Source organism: Clinocottus analis, unplaced genomic scaffold (assembly GCF_023055335.1).
Source record: "Clinocottus analis isolate CAN_PGR_092001 unplaced genomic scaffold, fCliAna1.0.p SCAF_10, whole genome shotgun sequence".
Taxonomy (NCBI): domain Eukaryota; kingdom Metazoa; phylum Chordata; class Actinopteri; order Perciformes; family Cottidae; genus Clinocottus; species Clinocottus analis.
In genome coordinates this window covers 3848179-3862485 of record NW_027175821.1, presented here as the reverse complement: position 1 = coordinate 3862485, position 14307 = coordinate 3848179, and the positions used below count along the sequence as shown (strand labels likewise).

Genomic DNA, 14307 nt, shown 5'->3' with positions numbered 1-14307 from the left:
AGTGGTGCTGTGGACAAGAAAACATCCTCCTGGAACATTCAAAAACAGCTTCACTCTCGTTATAAAGAAATAATTTATTGAAGCCCCGACGTCCGCGACAGTTGCAATCACAAGACACAAGCGAAGCCAAAAGTTGTGCGCCAGCTTGGCAGATTACAGCCTTTCCATTGCAGTCATACAGTATACGATTTGATTTACTGAACTCATGCCCAAAACACTTCATAGAATGACAAAAATATCATCTTGACAGCAGGGCAAAGCCGACCGTTTTCTGATTTATATCAAGGAAAAAGACACTCAGTTTAAAAAGCAAAAGAAACTGCAGAAAAACTTTTAAGTTAAAAGGGCGCACTTTTTTTTTTTACATCGACATCGAAGGCTACACAGCCATGAAATGATTTATATGTTTAAGTTACACGGGGGGATACGACATTAGGGCCTTGACAGTTTGAAGCAAAGTTCGGTGCAAAAAAATGAAAAATTGCAGTACAGGCTTTACTGCATTCTTGGGTCGTGTTTTACGACAAAAGTCAAGTTTCACTTCTGCCCTGCTTACACAGTACACACGGGCTGAAACGTCACAGGATTGTGCATCCTGTGCAAAAAGCTATTTGAATAAAAGTAACCACAGCAGTCTCCGAACTCACAATGTGACGGTGCCATTTTGTTTGTGCTGATTAGCTGTAAACGACAACACAAATGGTTACAAAACTCTCGCCGACCGATTCTTATAATAAACTTCTGTTTTTCTTCTTCTCCATAAATAAGAACATTCCCCCAGTAGAAAGAAAATAACTTCTATATTCTGCTTATCTACAAAAAACCTCCTGACCAAAACACAGGATAGAGGAACCTTTAGTGTTCAGAGCATAACAGTGACGACCATCTTTTTCTCCAGTCACGTTCAACTGCAGTTGCACGAGTTGCTCATACTAGGCAATTAAAAGTTGCAGCAAGTCATGAGGAAAGGGGGTTATGAAAGTCAAACCGACAAAAACAATCCCCACAATTAATCGCCCATATTGTAAAAATATGAAGAAAACTCTGAAAACAACTTCTTACAGTTAAACAGTAAGGAAATCCCCCAAAGTAGTTTGTTCCTTTACAAAGAAAACACCGGTAAGACCTGCGTGCACATTCACCTCACAGCCACAAACTTTAAACTATGTACGACATCTGACACGGTTAATATGTACATAATTACAAACAGAGCAGGAAAACAATAAGTTAAATATTTCTTACAAAAATCTGCAGACTGTGTAAATACAAAAAAAAAAACACCTGTGGACCAAGTTTTCCGGCACAAAAACAGGGAAAATGTACACATCCAAATTGTCTTTTTTTTGTCATTGCTCAATGTCTCTCTCCAGTGAGATGAACTGGTCTGCCAAAAGCAGAGCCACTTATAAACACTATCGCTATGAAGCCGAGCACCAATCCAAGATCCTCTACTAGCAGCTGGTGCTCAGTGTCTTCAGTCATTCCTACTAACGCTAGGCTCACGTCTTCCACACTCAAACTCATCCATGGCTTTCGTTCCCTTAATTAAAAAAAACAAATACACACCTCGACCCTCCAGAATGGAGCCATGAAAACAGCCGCTCGGACACAACATGGGAAATGTCCACTAAAGCTAGACGATGGTGAGACGGGAGGGTTTGAGAGGGGAAACGTGGTTTTTCCCAGAGACAGGGCTTTCCTTCGCGGCAGTCCTTCAAACAGCGCCTCTCGCTTAAGCCGCGCTCACTTTGGGGACAGATCCTGGAGGGACGTGAAGGGCGAATTGCTGGACGAGGAAGGCGACACTCCCTCCATTTTGCCTGGCGAGTCCGAGGAGGAGCCAACGCTGCTGAGGCTGCCATCCAGCAAATCTGGAGAGTGGCTGAACGGAAGAAGAAAGGGCACGCTTAGTAAGACTGCAGGCTGCAATACTTTCACTGTGTGTCACTCTTGACTATTAATTTCAATGAAACTAAATAAAATACATACTGCAACACACTCCACTCTCCAATCCACCAAAGTCTTACCAGGAACTTAGCTCCGACAGGTTGGAGACGTCAGAGGAAAGCATGGTGGTGGTGCCCTGGAAGAGCCTCTTGGGCTGACTCTCGATCTCCATCTCACCTGCACAGGAAAAGGAACTCTGACACTTAGAACATTTGCGCCCAAAGCAAAAGAAAGTACAGTTGAATAAAAGTGTTTAATTGCAATAAAATCACAGATATCAGTTATTAGCAGAAAGCCACTAAAGTCCCCAATAGTTATAATAAGTAATCTTTGCTTTTCAGACTAACATATATTCTTCAATCCGATAGAACAATGTCTTGTTCTTACATTTACTAACTCACAAGATTGCATCTCAAAACACATTTACAATATTCTGCTATTGCTTTTAATCTAAGAATTCCTTGAATCAACAACAGATCAGGTAAAGTGGCCCCTGTGGTGGCTTTCAAATGACGAAAAGGAAAACCTCCTGGAAGCATCTCGTGAGATTGTGTTTGGTACCGTACCTTTGCGCTTCATCGGCCCAAGTATGCTGGCTCGGATGCAGTTGATTGGGCTTTGACTCCGTCGGCTAAGGAGCACAGAAAAAACACACAAAGTGACAAATCAGTATATTCATCAACAAAGAGACTTGTATTCAGAACCAGACCAGAGTAACACCAGTACATTAGCAAGTCACAAACTGCAGTGAGGACTTGTTGCTCACCTGAATCGCCGCGTTGGGCTGGGAACGGGGCTGGGTGTTAGCCCATTGCTGCTCACAAGGATTTGTAGTGACGGAGAGAAACACTGCTGCTTGCAAGAAATTAATGAAGAAAATACTGATTATTGTATGAGTATATCCAAAAAAGGACTAGTCAATAAACTTTTGATTAACTTCTTTGAAATATTGCCCCCCAAAAACTAAATGTAGCAAAAAAGTAAATGCAACAAAGCGTTGCTATATACACAAACTGTAGTGCAGCTTACATGAAAGTAACCCATATTTTGTTTTTTCTGCTGCCAATAAATGTCTTCCTGCAGGCTGCCACACAGGCTTCCATTCATCGCTCTGATTGCAAGTCATTAGGAGAATCAAGTGACCGCAAACCACCAAAATGCTACAACCACGTCCCTCATGTGGTCGTTCGCGGTCTTTAATCAGTTTAGGCGCATGCAACTGTACCGAAGTCAGACGTACCTTTTTCCCGATCCCTCTGGTTGGAGACGGCGCGGGCGACACGGGGACAAAGTCGATGCGCTTCGGAGACGAAGACGCCGACTTCTCCAAATCATTGTCACTCTGAGGACACACAAGAACCCCACAAGTTGATGCGCGTGTTGTCTCACATCACATCTCTGCAGTGTGACACAGTGAGGACGCGAAATGTCCTCAATCAAAGAGATTGTCGGAGTATTATACTACCAACTCAGCCTGATCTTGAAAGACTGGTGGCCCTGTTAACTCCCCAAGTTTTCACTGTTAATCTAGCATGTGTGTACTTGTCCATTCTCCACTGTGATGGAGCGGAAACGATGGCTCGAGGCCAGAACATGCAGAAGGTTTTCAAAACAACAGAATACAACAACAACACTATGGGACCAGATGTAATGACGAGTCAATCTTTACCAGGCTGAGACTTTCTTCCCAGGACTGGCTCATTTGCATGGCGGCTTGAATCTCCCTGTGTGGGGGAGAAAAAAAAAGAAAAGGGTATATGTTGATGCAAATCTGCTTTTTTTTCTTTCCTTCTAGACCAACTGCATCCATAACGACACTGCTTACCGCTCATGAGCAGTTTCTCTGTTCATCACATCTACCCCCTCCTCCTGCAAGAGCACACACATAGGAGAAGAGAGGGGTTAATGGTAACACAGCCTTGATTTAACAAGTCATCTAAGCTAAGTTTAAACCATTTTAGCTTTTTGGATTAACATATCCTTTAATCCGATAGAACAATGTATAGTTCTTACATTTACTATCTCACATTATTGCAGTCTCATCTCTTATTTCAGTTAGGAAAATCTAGTTCAGCCAAGAGGGAGGGCCCACATCAGAGCAACCATTTCATCTGTTGGAGTCCAATACTACCAAATGATCAACTATAAGATCGATGGCCCTGTGGACTCCACAACATGTTGCTCTTGCACGTTTTTTTTAAGACACCATTACTCCCTGTATGGCTCGAGAGGGAGACGGTGGTCTGACATGCTCCCTTCAAGCATCAAACATTTCAAAAAAAACGTGTCAAAGACGCTTCCCTCGCTTACTTGTTTTATCTGATGAAGCCTGGTGCTGGGGACGCGAACAGGTGAGGATGGGACCTGTGAAGGAGGTGCGTGGAGAGGAGAACATTCAATGCAGAATAATTCAGACACACACACACTTTACTAGGATGACCATGTGTTTGATAAAAGACTGGTACCATGTTTGGCCTGTTGACAACTGTAGTGCTATTTCTCCGGCTACGCAGGACCTCTCTCTGGAACACTTGGGAGTTATCACTGGAAAGACAAACAGACCAACCATGTGTCTTTTTAGCAAGGAGGTCACTGTACATGTAGGTACTTCATTGTGTGTGTGTGTGTGTGGGGGGGGGGGGGGGGGGGGTGGTGGAGGGGAGGGGAGAAAAAAGGACAAACGCATCCACTGAAAATATTGTGCAGTAATGTTGTAGAAACCTTAAGCCATTTATCATGGGTGCACTGTTGGATCGTCTCAAGAGTCCCTCGGTCTGAGCGAGAGAAGATGGGATTTCCAGATCCAGTTCCATCTTTTCTTGTGGCAGCCCTCCTTGATCCTTGTTCATTTTGCCGACCAACGATGCTCAACGCCGATTCGTGAACTCAAAATGGCTAACCAGCTCAGTGGCGTCACATTGTCGCTCTCCCAACTTTGCCAACTTTACATGTTTTGAACAAACATCCTCAAAATCAGACGAAATGTCGGCCACTCGCTGCGATCTACGAGGCCCCGTCGTCTACGAGTCCAGTGTCTGAAGCGAACTAAGCCCGTCTTGTTACTCACAACAACGCTCTCTGAATCATCCTTCAACCCACGACTGCGTGAGGTCAGCTACAACTGGTCCGCACAAACGTTGCATGTAAAGTTACGACCAGTCTCAAACGTCCCTGCTGGTGTGGTTAGCACGCCACGGCTACATAGCGCACAATGCCCCGGTGACTGCCAAGCAAGCTACCGACCTGCGAGTCTGCTGCGAGGAGAAGAGACGCTACTGTGATAAACTAGTACGTTAGCGCGATAAATACGCTTCCGTTAGCCAAAACTGACTTTAAGTGCGACGTGAATGTTTGCCTAGGGTCTACCGTGGGCGACGTTAGCGTTGGTCTGACGACGCTGGAGGAAAGTGGTTCTCAAAATGCGAGTACCACCAGCCAGCTAACGTAAATTAGCTCCGCTTCCCGCTGTCTTGTTTCATCCCGCAGCTAACGGCCCAGCTACCTAGCCGGCTAGGCTAACTAGCCTCGTTAGCAGTAACGCCGATAGTCATCATGTCCACAGCAACATTTCATTAAACTAAATGTTCCAGCCCGATAGTTTCTAAGGGCTCGCAGGAGCAAACTACACCGCGTATATTGCAAAAAAAGTCTTGCTCTACAGTATCATATTTTCGTTTCTGCAGGACCCCGCCAACAAGAAACCAGGTCCAAGATGATCACACAGAAGCTAGGTCAGGTTATCCATTAGCATCGAACTTCACGCCCCCTTTTCACGTTGTCCAATGAAACGGCTCTATTTCCCAGCATTCTCGGGCGGGATGTGGCGAACTGCATCTTTCGATAAGGCCTTTTACACTCCACCTGAGCAGTACAACGCTGCATAAAATGTGTTTACCTGGTGCTCTGACAGCTTAGCTCGCAGGAGGCCCAGGGCAGATAGTTATTTACAGTAGACAATCACACCACTGTTCATGTTAACAATCAGACTAAAATAACATTACGCTGAAGTTTTTTCAAGATGTATTTTTCCCCCGCATTAACTCTACATTGTACTATTAACAGCTTAGAGTCTGAACTGACAAACCCACCTCATTGAAAACATAAATAGGATGATTATTAAAAAAGTATTTCAGTATTTATGATTTCTTGATTTGCAAAGCATCCTGGCTCCATCAGTAAAAAGAAATCAGTCAAACAAATAGATTTGACTTGAAAAGCAGAGGAGAAAACTATGCTTTGTAATCTCCATTTGATTAAAAAGTAAAATGGTGTTCAGCATGTATATATTTACAGTCAACCTTTTGATTCTAGAAAGTCTGGAGTTTTGTTAGCTCTTAGGAATGTCAAACACTTAATATTTTATTTGGGGGGTGGGAGGGAAGTAAATGATCTTTTCTGCATTCATCAGTGCTCCCTATATCGATTGGCCACAAATGATTTCAATGGGCCAAGTATTTGGTGTTGCATTGCATACACAGCATGTACTGAAATCCAGTAGTCAGGAGGCGTGTGAACATTTAATGGCTGGTATTGCAGAATCCAGTTGACACTGGTTTACAGTGATGGCGTCATTAAATGATTGCGTTTTTATATAGTAGAAATGTAAAAACAAAAACAGCAATTCAAATTATTTCTGATTCAATGACAGGTTAATACAGATTAATTATTTGTAATATGATTGAATGACTTTAAACTTCAGTCTCGGTATTAATTCAACATTTACACATCTGCACACTTTCCATATTTTGCAGCAGCAAGTAAGAGCCGTGTGAACAAGGCATTCATTCATGCAACCAATTTCTTCGTGGAACATAAAGACAAAGTTGACATTAACACTCATAAATAAGAGGATTATTCATCTTTCTCATGTCGTCTGTCTAATAAGAGACAGCAGCCAACATTTGCTTTGCTTTCAACGCAGCCTACCTTAAAGAGATCTTACACGACACAATAGCACAGCAATGTTTTGTCCCTAAATACACATACAGATGTCAAAAAACATTATTAAAAAAAAATAATTATCCTTACAAGTGTCCATTAAATAGCCATTAATAGTTCATGGCAAAAAGTATAATTCCAATAAAGAGGTGGCACAACAATTGTGATATTGTCCTTAAAGCTAGCAGCGCTCTGAATAAATATGATTGCTTTAAAAAAATAAAAAAGGGATGTAATATACTAATTTCAGGTGAGGCTCCATGCTGTTACACAGATGTGGTTCCATCGAAGGAAATCAATTTTCTCAAAAGGTTGTGTGTGTGTGTGTGCGTGCTAAAACAGAGGGATGACTCCAGCAGTGTGTCTCAGGGACCCCAAGCAGCCAGAGCGTTTTTACGACACAAATGTGAAGCAATAAAATAACTAATGGACAGCAAAAAGGAAGGTGCGGGGGGAGGTACCACTATGTGTTAAAAATCATTACGAAGTGCTCTTCATGCCTTGTACTTCTCCTTCCCTGATTCACTAATGACGCAGATATGCTGAAACAGAAAAGGACAATGAGTGTGATTGCATTAACACACACACAAAAGGTACAAACTGTTTGCACTTGAATAGGCGTGAATATGTTAGGTACTTTACTGATTGTGTTCCTTCATCAATCTCAAATACTTACATTCAGATCTCTAAAGTACTCGTTGTAGTCTAGTGCGTATCCCACCACAAACTTGTCCGGCACCTCGAATCCTACATCTGAAACAAACGGACGAATTAATCAGCTACTTGTCTTTATCGCAGTGAACTCACAACACTAAAATTAAGGTATGCAAAGCTTGATTAGAAAAAAAAAAATCACACATGCAGTACATGACACACTTATACACACACACACACACACACACACACACACACTAACTCTGTACTTCACAAACAGACTAAAGACATTAATTTGTTTGGAACTTACAGTCGGGTCGGTAGCCAACGCTTCTTGGTGTTCTCTTCACCAACAGACTGGGGACAGAAACAAAGCTCATCATCATCAATCATAACACTGCTCGCTACTAAACTGTTATGAAACAGCCAGAAGAAAACATTGTGTTTATTGTCATCATCAAATTACCTCGCTACTTTCACCATTTTGGGTTTGTACTGTTTGAGGAGTTCCAATAACGTCTTCATTGTCTTCCCCGTGTCGATAATGTCCTTAAAAACACAGCAAAAGAGAATATTATATTAGTGGAAGTACTTTGAATAGAAAGCCGTCCACTTTACTGAAGAAGACAAACATTGGAACGTACCTCCACAATCAAGACGTTCTGTGTAAAGACAAAATAACGATCACGTTAGTGAAAAACAGGATACATTTCATGTTAGCGTGCAGAAGGAATGTAAATGTGTATTAATCACCATACAATTAGCAGGTCATTTAAAATGTCTGCTCATGGTGAAAATGTGTTTCTCATTTCAAGTCCATGTAATTTTAAGTTAGAATTATTATTATTACACATATTGATCACAATGTCTTCGTCAGGATCATGCCACATATTTCGTACCTTGCCGGTCAATGTGGACAGATCATCTCCACCGATCACTTTGATTTCTCCAGTCGACTGGTCGTTCTGGAAGGATAAGAATGAAGCGGACATGTGAGTCTTCACATTTATTGTATGTAGTGTATCAAGTGGACAACATGATGGTTGAAAGAAAAGAAAAAAAGCTTATTTTATTGCATATTATATATTACATTATGGATTTTTATAAAAGCCTGTTTTATGCACATTTTGAGTAGAAGAAGTTTTTCAGTTTGGCCGAGTTGGAAAAGTTGGCGTACCACTGAAAACAAAATGTGACTAAGTGCAATGGAAGCAGACAGGAAGTGTGTGTGACTCATATGTCCCTTAAGCTTCTGCTCCACTGAAGAAATGAAAAATATTGAACTGCAGAACATCAGATCTGTTTGGACCAGTGAGGAGACTTCTCCTTCTCAAACTGAGCAGGTTTTCTACATTGTTTTCCACTGTTTACCATTCAAAGTGGTTCCCACTTACGCCATCTCATTGCACTCTTGCTCTGCAGTGGTTTAATCACTGATTGGCTGGAACCTCGGTTCATATTTGCGCAACATATGTAGAGGAACCTCATTATTGAAACCCAGCACAGAGACGCTCTTAAACAAAAGATGATGCATAACAAGTTGAGCCAATGGTGTGAAACGATATATCCACTTCCTGTCTCCTCCGTGGGCACGGCCTCAGACTCTGCTCCCGCTGATAGTCTCATAAAGCGGCAGGGCAAAGGTGACTCAATGACAAAGTCATTTTAAATCATGCATCGTTTACATTCATGGTTTCTAAATGGAAGTCTTCATCTTTGCTGGAACATTGCTAAACTTCTTAGCGCCAGCAACTTGTGATGACTGGAATCGTGTCAAATTGTCGGCCAGAATGTACAGAATCGCCTTTGTGGATGTGCATCCTTGTGTTGTTATTTCAAATATCTGGGAAATGGAAGATGGAGCAACTCGTGGCCAAAAACTCCACAGGGTATCTTTTGAAAAATTCAAACTTGTATGTTTGTTTTCTTTGACATCACATATACAAATACAAAGAGGAAAAACATATATTTACACAGTAGCTCTTGAGGCGGATGAAGTCAACTGTCATTGGGATGGAGCGGTCACTATTCCTGTTCAGGGCCTTGATGTAGTCGAGAAGGTCTGCGAAGAACTTGTAGCCTCCTTTGAGCACACAGAGGGCCACAATGTGGTGACCCCCCATTTCCTTCATGATCTCTCTGGCCAGTCTCTCAGTCCTGGGGTCCAGAGAGAGAGAAAGAGAGAGAGAGAAAGAGAGGCTCAGTTTTCTGCCAGTCAGCAGTAGTTCCTCTTTCCTTTTTGTTTGTCAGCGGTTAGCGTTTATTTCTGAAACACTCTAAAGTATGACATTTAAAGACTTCCACTGCAGTGCAAACTACTTGGCAATTAATAGGATGTTTTCAAGCCAACGGAAAAATATGATTAAATATAAATGGTTTAGTGTCAAGCAGGATGTTAACAAATCATTCAGACCACCCACCAACAAATAATAGAACAGCTAGAACAGTATGGTAGGAACATTGCATAATTTTACTTTAATGAAGCGTTTACAACCAGCAAAGGACAACGCTTATGTCACATTACGTCAAAATATATCTGAAGAAATCTAATGTTGTATCACAGTATTTATAGAACATCGTGCTACTCTTAGTCGGAGCCAACAATTCATCCCATTTTCTACTACAAGCTGCTAAAAACATGGCAACCCACCTGTCCAAGATGAGTCCATGTGGGATGTAGACCCTGTCCAGGTCCGTGGCGTAATGCTTTGGTATGCAGAAAAGGTCCAGGTCATACCCCTGCTCCTCATCACTGATCTGAAATAAAGCAGGACACAAATGGGTTAAAAGAATATCTCAGGGGTAGTATTACCTAACACGGAAAATACACTCATCTGATCCAGGGGGAGGAAGGGGATGAGGTCAAGGGTGGTCTTACTTTCCCACGGACTCCTTTTGCATACATTTTACTGCCTCGACATTTCTTTTCTGCCACAAAACACACACTACGAGAGCAATGCTTGATTCTGTACAGCTTAGCGAACAACACACAGTTGTCAGTGGCGTTAAATACGAACGAGAGATTCTCAAACTGCAGGCCACATGAACTCAGACAACATAACTGGTATCATGTGACATCTGGGAAGCTGGTGCAAAGCTCGAGGCGCTGTGGAACGATGGGAGTGACCAGGAGTGCACTCACAGCTCCATGCCGGTGCAGTTTTGGATTCTCCCAAGTCAACAAATTGTCAGTGCTTTACTAAACGCTGGATTGCAAAGCGCCCATCCTGAGATCACACATGGTTTAACTAGAGCAAAGCATCTGTTTAGGCTGCATCCTATCGACAATAAAACAATGGCCGATGCCGAGCAGATGTCCTTAAGGAAACATGAGCCAAAGAAGAAGGGCTTGCTATCTGTTCACATGCAATCTGTTATTGAGTAAAACACAAAAAACGACCCGATGAACTAATCTGAGGTCAATAGAAGGGGCCTCCTAGCTTGGTGCAAGCAAAGTCCATGTTTGGCAACACTGCGCTGTGCTAATTATTTCCTTTCAAATGAAAGACATGATTCAGGATCTTCCCCCGTCCTTTTGATGTCGCTTCAGCAAAATGCTTTATTACATTATTATCAGCAAGTGGATCTGTCACCATGACAGTAGCACTCTGGCACTCTAAATGCAGGAAATGTCCTGGAGAGCCGTGCGCATTGGTTACTTAGTTTCCAATTCGGATAAAAGGTAATTGTGGCTGGTCAACTATAAGGAAGTATATGTACTGCACAATTGCACATGAACCTAAAACGGAAATGCATATATCTCCAGTTACGATTTCACACCTATTTTAGCTTAAAGGGTTTCGTTTGACTTTTTTTTTGTTGTGTGACAAATTTTAATAGATATGTATGCAGTGAATAATTCATATTTTTGTACTGAAAGTTACATTCATAACTGTAGACACGCCCCCTTGCTTGCAGCTCGTGCGTTTTTTTTGTCTTTCTCGTTCCCGCTTTGTACAACCGTGAAATATTCCGCTATCATGTTAATAAAACATGTTTGGATGTGCCGTGCAAAAGCGTGCAGTGCGTCACGTAGCACCGGACGTGCGGAGCGCGTGTTAAGTGAAGTCTCCACCGCCTCAGGCCACGCTGACGGCTATGTAGGAAACAGTTAGTTATGTAAGTAGCGTACACTAGAAACGTGTTGCCAAGGTGAGCGTACAGATGGGTAGTTAATACGAGTAACGACCAGGTCGGTGTCAAGTCTTTCGTAAAGGTAGTGGCTCCCGTGTACTGCGTGTTCTTTAATCCTCAGGTCATGTCGCGGTGGTACCCTGCTGGGACCACTTTCTATCCTATTTTATTCTACTGGTTGCTGGGGGGACTTACCACAACACAGGGGCTGGAGGTCGCCATATCCGCGTCGGTCCACGCCGTTATGTTGTATGTAGTCTACCGTGGCTTCTCAAACAGAGGAAAACAAAACGGGTTCGTTTTTCGCGGACTCTTCAGCCGTGTGACAGCGCGCACACATGGAGGTGGCTAGCTGCGTTGCTACAAGAGGCTCCTGGTCCGTTTCCGGGGGCTGCGGCTCTACTGTATGGCGCGTGCCTGCCGCGCCGCGGTGTAGTACGTGATGACGCGCGAGCGCGGCGGGCAAAATCGAATGCGCACGAGCCCTCTGGGGGTTTAGCCCCGCCCTGTTGCCGCGTGGGGGCGAAAAGGTGCTCGAGCTAAGCAGCGCGCATACTCCCAACCGCGAAAAAAAACTTAACAATTCAGGTTTTAATAAATACATGTAGCTCATTATCTCCTGTCGTTGTACAGGTGCAAGCATACACAGAGGTTTACTCTGCTCTTCATTGTCATGATGACCTTGGACCCGCTGAAAACAACTGCTCTTTAATTACCTTTGGAGACTTTCAGCCACCATGGGGACATGTTACAAAACACAAACACGCATTGTGCTTCAAGATGGCAGACACCAGTGGAGAGTTAGTAGTTTATATTTACATTGCATAATGTTTGGGCCTAGACAAAAAATCAGTGATTTTATCCTCAGGATTACATGGAAGATTTGGGAATAGTTAACCTAATCTGATCATGCAATGATTGAATAAAATGTGTCTCAAACCCTTTGTCTTTTGGGTGTCTGATTAGAATACTGTGAGTAGTGGGATGAGCGTGCACAGGGGAAATCTGGTAATCCATACTTCTATAATCCTCGTTCTGGCTCTGTTCATGGTCGTGATTCAACTCACTATAACATCATATAATACTGCTATTCACGGTGACTATACCTGTGGGCAGTCATGTACTTATTTAACTATAAAACTAAGATGTGAACCCCAAAAATATGTGTAGTCCCGAGGACTACTGCCAATATTAGTACAGTTGTTCTAGTATTATTAAGGATATGTATATGACATATATAAATCCCTCACTACCTTAAGAGGAGATTTATATATCCTAAGCTAAGACCCAGTTCCATACTGTACACAAACTCTAAGCAGGTTTTAAGCATGTAATAACAATATTAATATAAAAAAACTTTATTTATATAGCACCTTTCAAAATACAGGTACAAAGTGCTTAATAGTTTTTAAAAAAGTAACACAATTAACACAGATTACAACAAGAGAATACAAAACCAAACATATAGAACACACATGGTGAAACAAACCAAGATGCCAAAAAACTATTGCAATTACTTCTTTTTCTTTTAAACGTTGGATTTTCAAAGTTATTTCAAAGACGAGATAAGAGTTTTGAGCCCTGATCTCATCATCAGGTCATTCTAAAGGCTCTCTCACCTCGTTATCACAAACATAAATCTAAGCAGTTGTATATATACTGTAAACTGACATGTATACATGCATATACTGTACACATCCATCTACGTAGTATACAAAGCAATCCGTTACCATTCAATATGTATTCTGGCATATTTGCACCAATGCACTCTTGTATTATTGTTTACAATTTATAGCATTTGTAAGATGGAGTCCACTGCCAAGTATATGTAGCAGCAGAGTTTTGGATGCGCTGGAGCTGGTATTTTGTTTTTCACTGATGCAAAAGAGCAAGGAGTTATAATACTCTAATAATCGCCTAGTACTGGAGATTTACAGATATTTGGGAGAAAGAAATGTTCTAATTAACGGCTTCTGATATGATGAAAGCAGGATTGAGCGACTGACTTTATAAATTTGTCTAAACTGACGTTCTGATCAAAGATGACACCATTATTTCTGAAATTACTGAGTTAATTGAATGCGACAGTGAACCAAAAGAGTTTGATATTTGAGTGATTGCACCATCTTGGTCTTTGATCAGTATCTCTTTGTCTTTCCAGCCTTCAGCTGCAGGAAATTCTGCAACATCTGCTTGTGAATGTCATGAAGCTGGTTGTTCTGATGGATGTTTTCAGGGTCACAACTGAGGTAGATCGGACTGTTGTCTGCGTAAAAACAAACAAAAACAACATATTTTCTGGGTACAAAGTGGCTAAGAAGGAGCACTTAAAATGGAGAAGAGAATCCGGACCCTCCCCAACAAGAATGGATTCATGGTCAATATCAGCTGACAGCAATAAGTCACTTAAGACCTGAAGAAGAACAGTTTGAGCACTGTGTGTTTTTTCTTTTAAAATCAGATTGGAATCTTTTAAAGATAATGTTTGTGTTAGTAAACGCTAACAGCGGATCTTTTCTAAAAACCTGAGGGAAAATAGGAGCTTAGAAATACGTCTATTTGATCAGATCAGAGGAATCAAGACACTTTTTTTTAAAGCGTTGAACACAAGCATCCCATGACCTTCTTGACAGA

At 42.0% G+C, this 14307-nt stretch overlaps 2 protein-coding genes and 1 non-coding gene across 3 annotated transcripts; all 3 read right to left on the bottom strand.

Annotated features, from left to right (window-relative positions):
* Positions 1-56: 56 nt before the first annotated feature.
* pabir2 (PABIR family member 2) lies at positions 57-5714 on the bottom strand. Its single transcript, XM_068583058.1, has 10 exons — positions 4669-5714; positions 4413-4491; positions 4258-4311; positions 3773-3816; positions 3617-3671; positions 3188-3289; positions 2714-2799; positions 2514-2578; positions 2028-2124; positions 57-1882 (listed from the first exon to the last, which is right to left on the bottom strand). Exons 1-10 carry the CDS (start codon positions 4794-4796, stop codon positions 1744-1746), a joined length of 849 nt encoding a protein of 282 aa, XP_068439159.1. The 5' UTR covers positions 4797-5714; the 3' UTR covers positions 57-1743.
* Positions 3391-3546, bottom strand: LOC137798912 (small nucleolar RNA U109). The gene has a single exon (XR_011079401.1). It is a non-coding gene; the product is annotated as a small nucleolar RNA U109 (small nucleolar RNA).
* Positions 5715-6445: 731 nt separating the features above from the next.
* hprt1 (hypoxanthine phosphoribosyltransferase 1) lies at positions 6446-12087 on the bottom strand. The gene is made up of 9 exons (XM_068593358.1): positions 11869-12087; positions 10190-10296; positions 9513-9696; positions 8439-8504; positions 8184-8201; positions 8006-8088; positions 7850-7896; positions 7562-7638; positions 6446-7427 (listed from the first exon to the last, which is right to left on the bottom strand). Exons 1-9 carry the CDS (start codon positions 11893-11895, stop codon positions 7380-7382), a joined length of 657 nt encoding a protein of 218 aa, XP_068449459.1. The 5' UTR covers positions 11896-12087; the 3' UTR covers positions 6446-7379.
* Between the last annotated feature and the right edge of the window lie 2220 nt (positions 12088-14307).

Coding starts and splice junctions, on each gene's coding strand:
- pabir2 (XM_068583058.1), bottom strand. CDS start 4,796: ATGAACAAGGATCAAGGAGGGCTGCCACAAGAAAAGATGGAACTGGAT. Junction 2,800..3,187: donor CCAGAGGGATCGGGAAAAAG/GTACGTCTGACT, acceptor TCTTGCAAGCAG/CAGTGTTTCTCTCCGTCACT. Junction 1,883..2,027: donor CTGTCGGAGCTAAGTTCCTG/GTAAGACTTTGG, acceptor TCTTCCGTTCAG/CCACTCTCCAGATTTGCTGG.
- hprt1 (XM_068593358.1), bottom strand. CDS start 11,895: ATGGCGACCTCCAGCCCCTGTGTTGTG. Junction 10,297..11,868: donor CCTCCAGCCCCTGTGTTGTG/GTAAGTCCCCCC, acceptor GCTTTATTTCAG/ATCAGTGATGAGGAGCAGGG. Junction 7,639..7,849: donor CGTTGGCTACCGACCCGACT/GTAAGTTCCAAA, acceptor CGTTTGTTTCAG/ATGTAGGATTCGAGGTGCCG.